Source organism: Helianthus annuus, chromosome 7, assembly GCF_002127325.2.
Source record: "Helianthus annuus cultivar XRQ/B chromosome 7, HanXRQr2.0-SUNRISE, whole genome shotgun sequence".
Lineage (NCBI taxonomy): Eukaryota > Viridiplantae > Streptophyta > Magnoliopsida > Asterales > Asteraceae > Helianthus > Helianthus annuus.
The window spans coordinates 116859809-116876583 of NC_035439.2; the positions used below are offsets into that span (position 1 = coordinate 116859809).

Below are 16775 nucleotides of genomic sequence, written 5' to 3' on the forward strand. Positions count from 1 at the left end.
GCTAGGGTTTGTATATTTGTGTGTGGCGCGGCGGAAATGGTATATAGCCTAGGCTGGCTCTGATACCATGTAAGATTATTAAAGACTGAATGATTATTATTGAATGAGTAAGTTGGAATATATAGGGATTACGAGTAACCCTAGAAACCTAATTGAGCCCGTGGGCCCATAGTCTAATACATTTAAGTTTTTTTATGTTCGTTTACGTTTGTGAACTGTTTGTTTAGGTTTTAAATGAACGAACATAAACGAATATGAACATGGCCCTTTTCTTTAATAAACGAACATGAACAAAAAAGTATGTTGTATTATCTGTTCGTGTTCGGTTAAAGTTAAATGATATGTTTGTGTTCGTTTGGTTCATTTGCAGGCCTATTTGTATCTCTTTTGACCTAGTGATGACCGTTTACTAATACGTGCTTGATTTCAGGGTGTGGCTTCACCATCTGTCTGGGAGCATGAAGGGTCAGTCGGGTCAAGCAGAATGGTATAGTCTATATTTGATTGAGTATTGTTTTGTAATATGCTTATCTGTAACTGGTGAATTTACTTGGACTGTTTAACTTTTGACTTCAGGCTGCAAAACGTAGGAGTTCTGCACTCGATGATATTGGGTCTGGTGGTCCCATGCGTAGAATTAGACAGAAGGCCAATCTACAATCACAGCAAAGCTCGCTCTCTCGGGATAAAAGTCAACTTGGTTCAACTCAAAAGCTGCTTTTACGTAACGAACCCGAGCCGAATGCTTTTAAGGCAGTAGAGGAAACTGGGGAGATCAGTAAGCGTAACCAAAGTTACGGTTCGGTTCCTACAGAGTCTAGTAAAATGGCGTTAAAAATATTCGAACAACTCAAAAGAATGAGTCCGAAGGAACAACCTTCAGGATCCAAGCTAGCTGGGACTGGAACTACTGAGAACGTAGACTCGCTAATAGGTTTATCAAGCTCTCAAGATAAGCAGAAATCAGAGGGTAAAGGTAAACATCGCGTGTTGTTTTCGGATGCTCGTGAGCCAACCTTTCAAAGCAAAGACACTGTTGAAGAAAATGGTTCAAAAAATATTGTTTCCGTTGATGGAAATGTTAAAGTGCCAGTTGAAACAAAAGCTGGGTCTGCAACGAAACGAGCTTTTTCAATGAGTGCTCATGAGGTAGGTTGAACTTGTGATCCTTCTATATGATTCTTATTCTTATATATCTTAAAACATAATGTCGGTGGTACTTACCACCAACACTCTCTTTTTTGAAATCTTTCACTTTTAACCCGTGTATTATTACTTTGTATTTACACTGTTCAACTTTTAAAAATTACAATTTTATTCCCTAGATACAACTCCATTTTACACTTCCTAAAACTTTTAAATTTGCATTCTTAATTTATCTACTATTACTTCATTTTACACCCCTCAACTTTTGAAGTTTGCCTTGTTAACCCTCAAGTTTGAATTTCGCCACCACCCCACAGGTTTTAAACTTTGTGTTCACCGTTTTTAGCCCTTGCACTGTTACTCCATTTATATCACCACCACCCCCTCAAGTTTTAAACTTTGCGTTTTTACCCCTTTCACTATTACCCCCCTCAAGTTTTAAACTTTATGCTTTTACCCCCTTTGCACTATTACTCCGTTACCACCCTCAAGTTTTAAACCTTGCGTTTTTTTACTCCTTGCACTGTTACCCCCTCAAGTTTTAAACTTTTCATTTTTACTTTTTGCACTATTACTCCATATTTACCGCCACCACCCGTCAAGTTTTAAACTTTGCGTTTTTTACTTATTACTTCATTTTTACACCTCTTCAACTTAGAAAATTTCATATGGTTAATGCATCACATAATGCTTGGAATAATTCACTCGATGTTGTGATTACTTGCGCCGCAACACGCGCAGGTTTGAGTAATTGCTAGTTTCGATTATAGTTGATGTTTCTTTCTATAACTTACAAGTTAGATTTTTTTTTTTTTTTTGGTCTTGTGAAGGATACTCTGGATCTAGATGATGAAAACCATTCTAACGGGCATGCAAATATCTCAGTCGGTGTAAATAAGAAGCTGGGGGCATCTGTGTTAGCAAACAAGGGCGTTTCTACTAAGTTTGCACTACCTGAGTCCAAAAAAGGTGCCATATCTCCTGGTAGTTCTGTTGTTAATAACCAGAAGATCGGTTTTTACGTACCTGCTTTGACTTCGTCGAGCAGTACTCAGTCAACAGTGCTTTCTCAACCAACCTCCGTAGTTGATACAGTTAAAGTTACTCCTCCGAATAAACCTACAGTTTTCCCAACTTTTGGAATGGTTAAAGCAAATGTTAGTCCTGACGCGAAACCACTTGGCGCAACCAGGTAAATAAGTTTTTTGTTGTAAATGAAGTTATTTGTGGTGAATCTTACGCTTGTTTCTTTCTGGTGTTATGCAGCTTTATTAATTCAACCATGAATAATGATAATGGCAACAGTCAGAAGCCGGAAAATTTGTTTGGTAGTTCAGGATCTTCGTCCTCTGCTATCCCGACAACTGCATCAGCAAATGGTGTATTTTCATTTGGTGTCTCAACGAATAATTCCGCTATTATTAACGGGACTTCTTCAAGTCCATCAATTTTTGCTTCTTCGTTTTCTTTTCAATCTTTCGGAACCAACACAAACAATGTTTCCAGTAGTAGCTCATCCACTGTTCTTTCTTCTACCACCACTACTACAGCTGTTAGCAGTACTTTTGCGACATCTGTGTCTGCATCCGCATTTAGTTTTGGGTCTGCAACTGCTTCATCAACTACATTGAGCAACGGTGGTAGCATATTTGGATTCAGTTCTCCATCAACTACATTAACCGCCAACGGATCTCAGGCTGCATTTACTGCCGTTACACAGGCGGTCCCATTCAAGTTTGGCTCAGGGACTAGCGAGACACCATCATCCGCTTCAGCGGGGTCTCTTTTTAGTTCTTCAGCTCCTAGTTTTGGTCTTACTTCTGTCGCCACCTCATCTGGCGGCTCGACCAGTAGTTCCACCACCATGTTCAGTTCTGGCTCCAGTGCAACACCAAGTTTTGGACTTAGCTCTACTGTCGCCTCATCGGAGACCAAATCTAGTGGCTCTGGTTTCGGTTCAACACTGAGTTTTGGAGTTAACTCTACTGTTGCTTCGTCAGAGACCAAATCTGGTAGTTCTGCCAGTAACGTCTTTGGTTCTACACTGTTTTTCTTTGGGGCGTCTACTATGTCTATGCCTTCTGCCAGCAGTTCGCTTTTCATGTTTGGATCATCTAACGCAGGTGCTTCAACGGGATCATCCTTGTTCTCATTTTCTTCAAAACTGTCTTCTCCTGCTCCAGTTTTCGGAAACTCGACTCCTGTTTTCGGAACTTCGCCCCCTAGTAACACTGATCAAATGAGCATGGAAGACAGTATGGCCGATGACTCCAACCAAACACCAAGTCCAGCGCCTGCTTTCGGTCAAGCTTCCAGCGGCACACCACCGGGTTTCATGTTTGGTTCCGTCACGCCGACAACGGGTCAGCCACCTGGTTTCTTGTTCGGTGCGCAGATAAACCAACCGCAAGCACCGTCTCAGAGTCCTTTTCCGGCAACACAGTTTAGTGCGGGAGGAAGGTTCTCGTTAGGTAGCGGTGGAGGGGACAAGTCTAATAGAAGGGTTGTTAGAGTTAAAAGACAGACCAGGAGGAAATGATAAAACATGGGAAGGGGTCGCTTGTTATGGCTTGGTTTGACATTCTACAACTTGTGTCAGGTATTGTGGTAGTTAGATTGTTCTTGTGTCTCATTTTTGGAGGAAGTGTAACCAAATGGTGTTTGCATATCCGTCTTGGCATTTTTGATTGATTGAATGTAACCAAATGGCTTTTATAACAACAATAAAGTTAACTTTTGTCGCCGAATAATTTCTCTATCAGTTTCTTAAAATCTCATCATATAAATGAAACAGGTCAAAAGTTATTGTGAAGGTTACCTTTATATATAGAGTTAATTATATAGTTAATGTGGTTTACATAAAGTAACAATCTAAGGTATTAATAGTTTAAAATTACATTCTTGGGTACTAACTTTCTATTTTTTAACATGTGAGTGTATTAATTACATAGTTAGTCCTTGTGGTGTATACAAACTAACAATCTAAGGTACTAATAGTTAACAGGGAATTAACGTTAATAACCTCACATGTTAAAATACCTCAGGATGTGATTTTAAACTATTAGTACCTTTTATTGTTATTTTGTGTAAAGCACGACTAACTATGTAATTAACTCTTACATCTATATCTATATCTATATCTATCTATGAGGACCGCTAAAATGAAAACCACCTCTAGTTGTAAGAACCATGAGAACTTTTTGATCCGGGGCGAGTTGGACCAAATTTTTTTTTCATAAACGTAGATGCGTGTATTATAAACACATTTGTAAAAAAAAATTCAAAAAAATATGTCGTGAGTGTAGTTTTGAGCACCACAAGTTTGTTTTTACGGGTACGGTACCCGTAAAAACAAACTTGTGGTGCTCAAAACTACACTCATGACATTTTTTTTTGAATTTTTTTTAATGCTTATGGTACAATAAGTTAGTAAAGGGCCAAGATGGTCTTTTCACATGAATATTAAATCTTAAAGCTTTCTAAGTAATGAGTATTAATTTACAAAACTATTATTACAATCATTTATATAAATTTTAATCTTTTAGTAAAAGAAAAATTATGATAGAAAGAAAAAGGAATTGAAGAGTCCTATGATAGAAAGAGAAAGGAATTGAAGAGTCCTCTTTTAAAAAATTAAATTTCACCTATTTAATGACTTAATATAGACATGATACAATAGCATGATGTAACAGGTACCATAATGTTGGAATCCAACTGTTTCTAGACTGTACGTGTCCATAGGAAAGTTCAAATGTGTTATTCAATTCATTAGTGAAAAAATAAACCAGTAGCTTATCATAGCATCACTCGAACCATAACTTACGACTCGATATCCTCCAAATATCATGTGGTAATCGAGACCATTCTAAGCACCAAAGCCATTTGTCAACGACGATGACATCCTCTCAGCTTATGCCAATGACCCGATGGTGGATATTCGAGCGGCTGCGATGAAGAAGTGGCTCGGAAGGTTTTGTAGGCCGGGGGGGGGGGGGGGGGTTGGAGGATCTTGCAATGGAGATTTTGGGGATTTACATGAAGAAGCTCAAACTTTTGTGTATGAGCAACTGAGCAACTAGGAGGCTAGAGAGCTAAATGAAAGTCAAGTGGACATGTGTCGATCCTTATGCTTCGTACATCGATCAAAGGGTTGTTTTACTTCAAAATTAAATAAGTTCATGCTAGTTTTTTTGTTTCTTTTGGATTAATTTAACTATGTAAGCCTTCGTTGCGATTTCTATTTCAACCTATGATAATAAAAAGCTTGTTCAACATTGTTTGTTTTTTTATCCAAAGAGACTTACAACATAGAAGATGAGTTAAAAATAACTTGTTTATGCATTCTCAAAGTGGTAAGAGAATATGAGTAGTGATGCAATTAGAATTTTTTTAGCTGGCTTGAGCTAATCTGTTATTATAAAACAATCATAGATTAACTTGTTTCTCTCTCTATATTATAATGATATGTTATGTGGAATTTCCTTGCAACAATTTTTTTACACGTTAAATTTTCTTCAAATGTAAATTTCAATAAAATTGTGACATTTTTTGCACGTTTTAATAGTATGTTTATTACTTAAGTAACACATAAAATATAGTATTTTAACATGAACAATTTTTATGTCAAATATCTTGATACACTTTTTAAGTTAGTGGTCAAATTAGAAAAAGTGAAATTTAACACTTTTGCATTATATTCATACTAGGTTATATACCCGTGAATTTCACGGGTAATGGGTTGTGTTAAAAAAAATCTGTCTATAAAATAATAACTTCACATAGTAAGACACATGTTTGACAGCCTTACCGAGACAAAAAAAAAACATAAATTGAATAAATTAGGGCATTTACTTCACAGAAAAATATCTTATTTAACGGTGTTGTCGGGTTGATTTTTATGCAAAAACGGCAGCAAATCAAGATTATTATGCAATTGAAATATTTTTGTAAGAATGTTTATATACCAATGAGCTTGACGGGTTATCGGTTGATTTTTAAAAAATTTATATTTGCAAAAGAAATAAAAAAGCATGGATGATGCTTTTGGAATCAAAGATTGATTGATGTCCTATTTTACTATTTTGAAAAAAAGAGAGAGAGAGAGAGAGAGAAAAGGTTATCTCCCCTTTTATTTGTAGCGACTCTTTCAACTTATAAATATCTAATGCGGTGGGAAAGTTAAGTATTTTTTACCCAAAACATATTTTCTGTGTTTCGAGCTCCATATTGTATAAACACCGAAATTCCTCACAAAACATAAGATAGTTTCGTATTATATTTTAATTAGTTGTGTGTATGTATATTCGTGTATATCTTAATCATTTAATTTGGCATCTAGTAATTGGACTTGATCATTCTCAACACCGAAGTAAAAAGACTTAGTCAGACCTCCCTTCTCCTAACACCTATACCGAATGAAATTGTTGAACAAAAAATGGCTACATCAGTCCAAAGATGCATCCATAAGTTAATAATTAAGTTAGACATTACTCATGTATTCTCACTTGAATATTAATACATACAGAACGTTGTTATATTCTTAATGTACCACTAAAAAAGATCCTATGGTAAAGAAATAAAAACAACAAAAAAACTATATGATAATTAAGCTTAATACCTGACATATATATGTGTATTTTTTTTTTACCTAAGTTGCACAACAAATATCATTGGTGAGGCGAGAGGCCGGGGGAGGAGGGTGCCAGTACGCGATGGGCCAAGCCGACCAAGGAACGCGCCCCACACCCACAAGCCTAATCGAACCAACCGCTTTTGTAATGAGATTGACGTAATAAAACTTAATAACTAAGAATATAAAAAAGTTATGCTATAATTAAATCAGTTGATCGACAAAAGAAAGTTTAAAAGTATAAAAATGTGAATAGGATCATGTTAATGTTATAACTTATAAAGCCAATTATAAATTATAAAAGTTATCAAGAATATAAATATTTACACATATATCATATCATTTTAATTTGTATAACCCAGGACTCAGATTGTCAAATTTATAGTTTTTTAAACTTACTTTTAACAATAACATATATCTTGTGTCACGTTACTTAATTAAAAGTTTCATTTCATTTATAATGTTTTCTTATCTCTCATTGCCCAAGGTAAGAAGTTTATATATTATTAAGGTGTAATAAATTTATTGAACCAAGTTTGTTCGGCCAGACTCAATCCATAAGATCCATTTAACTGGGTCTACAATTTGCCAGTTCAATCACAAAGTAAAAAAAGAAAAAACCAGGGGCAGTCCAATCCACTCGATACGACTTGTGGAAGGTCCGATTCTTGACCCAACCGGGCTTAACATCATAAGCTATGTGAGGCACTTCTTCCTATTTTTTCACCTTTCAACACGTATGTTTCGTAGTTTTCAAAATATATTTTCTCAATCATTTAATCTTTTTTTTGAATTACAACGATTGCTTTATTCAATTACACCAAAATATTCCTAACTAATCTCCTACGCCCAGGTTTGAACCTGGAATCTCACCTCTAAGATCACACGGAGTTTTGAATGGCACTTGTTTTTTTTTTATTATTAAAACTCCACTTTTACGTCCCTCCCACTCCGTTTTTTACCACATATCCATAATTTATATATTTAAAAATATTTACAGATAAATTAAGCCTTTAAATCGTTCATGCATATTGAGGTGACAAAAGTTTGCATATAGATGGTAACTTTTCTTCGAATCAAAGAAGACCAATTATGATGTATAATACCCAGTTTATTTTATAACAACATTGCTATAATTGAAATCGAAAACTTCATAAATATTAGAACACAATATATAAAATAATAAAATACACAATTGGGAAACAGCAAAAGCACACTCAAAAAACATTCCCTTTATGTTTATGCGTGTGTTTTTGTTTGAGTTTTTTTTGTAATCAAAATTGTGAGGAATTGACATCTAGGATTAAATTAGAATGGAGGCTTAATATGAGGACACGTGGCCTATCAACTTTTCCTTTATTATATAGGAGGATAATGATCAATGAAATTACCGTACACAATATTATAATGAAAATACCGTACACAATATTATATATTGTATATATAGATTCTCCTATCAGCATCATCTTTAATCAAAATACCACGACCACTGCGGTTCATCATATATCATTTCCGGTGGTGAGTCTAACAAAAGTGGTGACGTTGGTTTTGCTCCACTGATGTCATTGTTGTCTAAGACTCCACCAACTATATCTTGCAGCAGTCCGCCACCGTTGCCGCCACCACCAACTATATCTTGGAGCAGTCCGCCACCGTTGCCGCCACCACCACCACCGCCGTCAATATTGTTGTCTAACACTCCACCAACTATATCTTGGAGCAGTTCGCCACCGTTGCCGCCACCACCACTACCACCGGCGTTCATTGGAAGTGAAGCCTCTCTTGAGTTTTCTTCCATCCTGTTTCACATACACAAAGATGCAAACCATAAATAATAAACAAACAAAGCTCTATGTTGTGAAAACCCTATCGCGACTAAATGTAGTGTCGTACTCTCTATTACTGCAAATCTTGATATGAGCTTTCCAATCCGATTGAACCGCATACTTCCTTGGACACGTTTCACGGTTCCATATCTTTTCTCCATGTTTCCGACTATAATGCTTCTTAATTGCGTGCAGATTTGCGAGAGCTCGAGAAGGGTCATGATTAGCACAGCTTTTCTCTGGACATATGTACACTTTATTCTTCACCACTTCATTCTTGTTTCTTTGCTTAAGAGTCGATGGCAAGTTGTGTCCTCTTTAATGAAGCTGCAAATTCTGGTCTCTTAGAAAACCCTTATTGCAGATCTCACATACGAAGTGATTCGTAGCGGTTAATGATGTTGGCGATAACTCGATAACCTCAGCTTCTGGATCTGTACATATTTGTCCGGTGTAAGTAAAAAAAAAACCCTAAATTGTTTATGAAAGTATTTAAATTGAGCAAAGAAGAAGATGGATATTGTTTTACCTGGATTACACTTTCGTTTGCCCTAGGGGTGTTCAAAACCGGATATCCGAAAATTCGGATATCCGAATTTCGGATATCCGATAAGTTCGGATAGTTCATTTCGCTATCCGAATCCGTATCCGAAATTTCGGATACCCGAATTTCGGATATCTGAAAATTCGGATACGGATTCGGATAGTGAAACGGATATCCGAAAATCTAAAAAAATCAAACATTATCTCTACTTTCAAGATAAAATATTCAAAAAATCAAACATTATTTCCACTTTCAAGATAAAAATTCAAACTTGAAGAGCATTCTACTTTTATCATCGGCAGAAGCTCAAGCTACCCAAATACAAAATCAAAAAATGAAAGCTACCTAAATACAAAATCAAAGAAATTAAAAGTACACATGAAAAAAAACTACTCATTATAATCAAAATATACTAAAGAAAAAGCACAAGAATCCACGAGCATCTTGTATTTTGAGTATTTAATTTGGCATCTCCAAAAATTAATTAGTGGTGGAATGAAGCACTGTCAAACAGTTCAAACCTCAAGCAGATTGAACGATGATGAAGTCACGAAGAACAGATCAAAGGGTGGAAAAGATAAGATGAAGAAGAGGTTGAAGGTATCAGATCTAGATCTCTAGAGAAAAAGGGTGGAAAAGATAAGATGGAAAGAGGCTAGGGTTTTCACTTGTTGGTATATATATTTATTATCTAATAAATAAAAAATAATATTATTTAATATTTCGGATATCGGATATCCGAATTATCCGAAAATTTTCAATATTGCTATCCGAATCCGAATCCGAATTTTTTGATATCCGAAATTCTGATATCCGAAATTTCGGATATCCGAATTTTCGGATAATTCGGATTCGGAATTTCGGATAGTTCGGATTCGGTTTCGGATCCGGATTTTTTTGAACACCCCTAGTTTGCCCGAACGGGAAGAATTAGGGTTAGGGTTGGAAGAAGGTGGTGATGAAAACCCAGACATCCTTGAATCTTTAATAAAGGAAAAACAAGTTTAAGCGTTAAGCAAGTGATGAATCAAGTTGTGAGATAGAATGTCCGTATTTGTTTAAGCAAGTGATCAATCAAGTTGTGAGATAGTTGTGAGATAGAATGCTCGTATTTGTTTGAATCATATATATACACACAGCCACGGTTTGCTTGTACAATTTGACATCTTTTTTTGCTAAAAATAAGGGAATTTGGAAATTTGCAATATTAGTAGTTTGCTCAACATGGCGGACACTGGAATCGTAATACTATTTTTTTGGTAAAATAACGGAATTTGGAACTTTGTAATATGTTTTATTTCGAATGCGAGTTTGTTAACAAAATCCATACTGGTTAGAAGGTGAACCGTTAAAAGTTTTGTATCCTACTTTATTCCGGCTCGAGAAAAATAAATGGTGTGTGGTGGCGAAGAGATTGGGGATGGATGGTCATCATAATGCTATCTCATGGAGTTGGAAAGCTTATCCAAGGTCCACTGATGAAATTCAAGAGCTAGTGGAATTGCATAAGAAGCTCACGACTTATGTGTTGAATGGAGACAAGGATTTGTAGCATTGGAACAGTGACTCGGACAATGTTTTTTCCGTCAAAGAGGTTCGAAAGTGGTTAATGTCCCGTGAGCAAGTCGTATTAAACTTTCTAATTTCAGTCAGTATACTCTCACTTTGCCCTATTTTGTATTTTGAGACTTGGATCATAATGAAAAATACATCGTTTTGATCATATGCTTGTTTTAATACTATGTTATGTTATTACACGTTAAACTATGTCAAACACGTAAAAACGATTGAAAGATATTCCAAATCCCAACTCTTAAATCAAGTATTATCAAGAGATTACCCTGGACTAGACAAAAATCGGGAATTCGTACGTTAATTCGGTAAATTTCCAGAAATCTGGGCTAAATCAAATAATTATAATTATATATATTAGTTAAATAACTAAATATAGTATTTATAATAATTAAATAAATTAATTAATTAAATAAATTAGTATTGTAAATAAATAAAAAGGGATTTTAATGAATTTTAGTTAGTTTAAACTAACTTGGTTAGCTAATCCTTTGTAACAATGGACTTAACCTGGTTAAGTCTAACCAGGTCAATAATTACCAAAGGAAACCACTAACTGAGTTAGAAAACTCAGTTAGTTTGGTTAAGTCAAAAAAAGAACAAAAAGGGGGGGTCTCCTGGGTGAGAACCGGGCCCCCTTGGAATCGAACTCGCGACCTCGTGCATAACAAAGGATCTCTCAACCATCCGGCCGGGCATGCCACATCCAACCATATAAGGGAACTAATTAATATTATGCGGTATTTCAGACTTTCTTTTTTTTCCTTCAAACCTTGCCGCCTAAAACGATTTACATAAATCCTTTCCTTTTATGATCCGGACTATGTGCGGTAGTAAAATCATTCCAAATACCGGTTTATCAATTATTTCCAAACACACGTCCATTACCATTCATACATGATTTCGTTTCCGCAAATACGAGACATCCGAACGGCTATAAATACCGAAACCCTTCGTCACTGCTCGACACCCTCATATCATTCTCGAAAATATCTCACACCTTCACAGCTCGAAACTCTTGCCGGAGAAAGCTACTCGTTGCCGGAGACATCCGAAGCATGACAAGGATTCATGTCCAACGATTCGGTATTCGTTCCTGTCTATCTTTCTTTCTTTTTATTTCGGTTTCGAGTAATGGTATTCGTGATTAATACAGACGATACTAACAGCGACCGGATCCTTGTTCTTGTTCGGTCTTAAGAGAAGAACTTACCGGAGCTTTCGACGGACTCGACTTGACTCGATTCGGTATAATACTTGCTATCCAATTACCCTTTTTAATGTCCCGTGAGCATTGTTATTAACCTTTTTATCTTAATAATCCTCTAAACACAAGTTTGAAAAAATAAATAAATAAATAAATAAAGAAACATATACAGTCGATTAGAGGGGAAGGTGATGAACCCCATTCATTTCTTTTATTCTTATTTTTTTATTATTATTATTATCATTAAATAAATATCAAAATTATAATACTATTAATTATCAGAATTATTATTATTATTAATATATATATATTAATCAGAATTTTTATTATCATTATTATTAATGTATAAATTCAACTATTATTTTTACTATTATTATAACTATTATTATTAATATTCTTGTTGATATATAATCAGTATTATTGTTAATATTATTATTAATATAAATCAGTATTGTTATTATTAATATTAATGTTAATACAAAATCAGTTATTATTTATATAATTAATAAAAAATTCAGTAAATACTATTTAATTAGTTAAAAATTCAGCATCTATTAGTATTATAAAAAAAATAGATTATATAAAGCTAATTGATATAAATTCAGTAATTATATAATTATAATCCGATATTTAATCAAAATTCGGTAATTATTATATTAAATTGTTATCTGTATTTAATATATTTAATATGAATTCAATTATTTATAATATAAATTATTATCATTATTAAGATAAAAACCATTTACTATTGTTAATAACAAAATAAATTCAAGTATTATAAAATTAGTTATATTATTATTGTTATTTCTAATATTATATTTATTGTTCTTAATATCAGTAAATATTAACATTAAGAATATCATTTTATTATCATTATTATTATTATTACATTTTTATTATTATTCATACTATTATTACCATATTTGCATCGAGTACTATTAAAATACTATTATTTAACAAATTAATAATCTTCACATTATTATTAATCCCCATCATCATTTTAAGCATTGTTCTTAACATATACTTAAAATCAAATAGGGTAATCTCTTGCGCTCATTACAAATCTCTTGGACAACTCTTTCTCTTAATCTCTTACCAAGAAACGCAACGCAAACTAAGGTGAGTATACATGACCCATTTTCTATTTTCCACTTTTGGGTGCAATATGTATTCTATATCAAACATCACAATCACATCAAACATTTTACGCACACTCTATCTTTACCCTATGTGATACATATTAATCATGTTAGACATGTTATGCTAATGTAAACATTCATGACTATGTGTTCATTAACTTCGTACAAGCCTCCCCTAACAATGGTAGCGCTATAGGTTGAGAAACGCCCCTCTCGTTATATTAACGAGTATTGTTAGGTTAAACTATGTTAAAACCACCCGTACACTTTTGGGTTGGACACTTTAATTGCGTTAAACTTTGGTTTGGACACATAGAGTAACATCGTTTCGAGTATATACTGTCAATATGATATTGTATTTCACATTTGGATATGAGCAACATTTTAAACACGTATTATGCTATGTATGAAAACTTGTATACTCGCCAACATGCTTTTGTTGACTTTATTTTAATACATATTGCAGGTTGAATGTTCAAGAATCAAGAAACAAGCTAGGATGGCTTTAGAAACCCATTTTAGCATTTTAGTTAATGATTGAATTTATGTTTGTTTATTTGAGACAATGTACCCTACTTTAGAATTTAATAAAATGATTATTGTCACATTTAGTGTTATGTTGTTTTGAGCAATTTGTTCGTCTCATCCCGATGTTTCCGCCATCGGTTGGGGTGTGACAGATTGGTATCAGAGCCATAACTATAGGGAATTAGGTAGGATTGCTATACTTTTCCCTAGTCTATAGTAGGAGTACTCTGATACCAGATTGGTATCAGAGCCATAACTATAGGGAATTAGGAATGCCTTGCCTAGTCTATAGTTTAGGAGCTTTTTCACTATGTGTTGCTTAAAACAACTTCCCTTCTATCTTCTTTGCTTCCCTCTACTTTCTTTTGGACTCTTAATATGCATGCCTTCCCTAAGGCTAACACAATACACACTTGGAGGCTTTGAAGACACTCTTACAACACAATCGAAATGATTCATCAAGATAGGGGTGATTCCCACACTTGGTGATGATTTTCACTCAGCTATACTTTGATTTTTTCACGAAATCTACCCTCAAGTTAGGAGTGATATCCAAACCTTGATGGGAGTTTTCCATTTCATATTCCAGTGGACCCTTATCTTAGGATAAGTACCAACCACGTTAGGGTACGATGTTATCAAGTTAGAGGTGATACTCGCATCTTGTTTAACTAGTCCCACTCTTTGATTTTCAATCTCGCCAAAGTTTCGATTTTCCCAATCGATTAAGGACGTGTAGTAACTGGAAGGACAAATACCGTTAGTCGCTTCTCGATGAGAGTATCTGTCTAATAGGCCAAAGCACGTTTCCTTAATTCGAAAAGGACTTTGATTCACTTTGGAATTGTCGTATGTTACGTTCCGTGACAATCCATATTTTACGTTAAATCTCTTTTTATGTTATCTCAATTATTATGTGTTTTACGTTTGAGCATTTCATTCATTTCTAGCTAGGAGACACATTTCGCACTATTGTCGCAATCTAAAACAATTAATGATACTCTTTCGTAAACAAATTAAATTTATTATGCCTTCACCATATAGGTTACCCTATGTGAAAATTCATGTCACTTTATTCATGTTATACTATGTGAAATTCTATGTGAAACAAGGTGCTATTTGGTGCATTCATGAAAACAAGTTTTTCCTAAACAAACATTATGATCAAGGTCTTATCTATTCTCGTTTTTTTTTTTAAATATTCATCTTTTCTAAAGTCTTTCCTCTAAGATTTCGAGGACGAAATCTCCTAAAGTAGGGGAGACTGTAACGTTTCGTATTTTTTTGTACTTTCTATTTTTAACAAGTCGTATTAAACTTTCTAATTTCAGTCAGTATACTCTCACTTTACCCTATTTTGTATTTTGAGACTTGGATCATAATGAAAAATACATCGTTTTGATCATATGCTTGTTTTAATACTATGTTATGTTATTACACGTTAAACTATGTCAAACACGTAAAAACGATTGAAAGATATTCCAAATCCCAACTCTTAAATCAAGTATTATCAAGAGATTACCCTAGACTAGACAAAAATCGGGAATTCGTACGTTAATTCGGTAAATTTCCAGAAATCTGGGCTAAATCAAATAATTATAATTATATATATTAGTTAAATAACTAAATATAGTATTTATAATAATTAAATAAATTAATTAATAAAATAAATTAGTATTGTAAATAAATAAAAAGGGATTTTAATGAATTTTAGTTAGTTTAAACTAACTTGGTTAGCTAATCCTTTGTAACAATGGACTTAACCTGGTTAAGTCTAACCAGGTCAATAATTACCAAAGGAAACCACTAACTGAGTTAGAAAACTCAGTTAGTTTGGTTAAGTCAAAAAAAGAACAAAAGGGGGGGGGGTCTTCTGGGTGAGAACCGGGCCCCCTTGGAATCGAACTCGCGACCTCGTGCATAACAAAGGATCTCTCAACCATCCGGCCGGGCATGCCACATCCAACCATATAAGGGAACTAATTAATATTATGCGGTATTTCAGACTTTCTTTTTTTTCCTTCAAACCTTGCCGCCTAAAAGGATTTACAGAAATCCTTTCCTTTTATGATCCGGACTATGTGCGGTAGTAAAATCATTCCAAATACCGGTTTATCAATTATTTCCAAACACACGTCCATTACCATTCATACATGATTTCGTTTCCGCAAATACGAGACATCCGAACGGCTATAAATACCGAAACCCTTCGTCACTGCTCGACACCCTCATATCATTCTCGAAAATATCTCACACCTTCACAGCTCGAAACTCTTGCCGGAGAAAGCTACTCGTTGCCGGAGACATCCGAAGCACGACAAGGATTCATGTCCAACGATTCGGTATTCGTTCATGTCTATCTTTCTTTCTTTTTATTTCGGTTTCGAGTAATGGTATTCGTGATTAATACAGACGATACTAACAGCGACCGGATCCTTGTTCTTGTTCGGTCTTAAGAGAAGAACTTACCGGAGCTTTCGACGGACTCGACTTGACTCGATTCGGTATAATACTTGCTATCCAATTACCCTTGTTAATGTCCCGTGAGCATTGTTATTAACCTTTTTATCTTAATAATCCTCTAAACACAAGTTTGAAAAAAAAAATGAAAGAAACATATACAGTCGATTAGAGGGGAAGGTGATGAACCCCATTCATTTCTTTTATTCTTATTTTATTATTATTATTATTATTATTATTATTATTATTATTATTATTATTATTATTATTATTATCATTAAATAAATATCAAAATTATAATACTATTAATTATCAGAATTATTATTATTATTAATATATATATTAATCAGAATTTTTATTATCATTATTATTAATGTATAAATTCAACTATTATTATTACTATTATTATTAATATTCTTGTTGATATATAATCAGTATTATTTTTTAATATTATTATTAATATAAATCAGTATTGTTATTATTAATATTAATGTTAATACAAAATCAGTTATTATTTATATAATTAATAAAAAATTCAGAAAATACAATTTAATTAGTTAAAAATTCAGCATCTATTAGTATTATAAAAAAAAATAGATTATATAAAGCTAAATGATATAAATTCAGTAATTATATAATTATAATTCGATATTTAATCAAAATTCGGTAATTATTATATTAAATTGTTATCTGTATTTAATATATTTAATATGAATGCAATTAT

The 16775-nt window shown here is 33.8% G+C and overlaps 1 protein-coding gene across 1 annotated transcript; it reads left to right on the top strand.

Annotated features, from left to right (window-relative positions):
• Positions 1-454: 454 nt before the first annotated feature.
• Positions 455-3812, top strand: LOC110889248 (uncharacterized serine-rich protein C215.13). Its single transcript, XM_022136755.2, has 5 exons — positions 455-487; positions 577-1149; positions 1977-2338; positions 2413-3158; positions 3255-3812. The coding sequence occupies exons 1-5, from the start codon at positions 485-487 to the stop codon at positions 3683-3685; spliced, it is 2115 nt and encodes a 704-aa protein (XP_021992447.2). The 5' UTR covers positions 455-484; the 3' UTR covers positions 3686-3812.
• The last annotated feature ends 12963 nt before the right edge of the window (positions 3813-16775 follow it).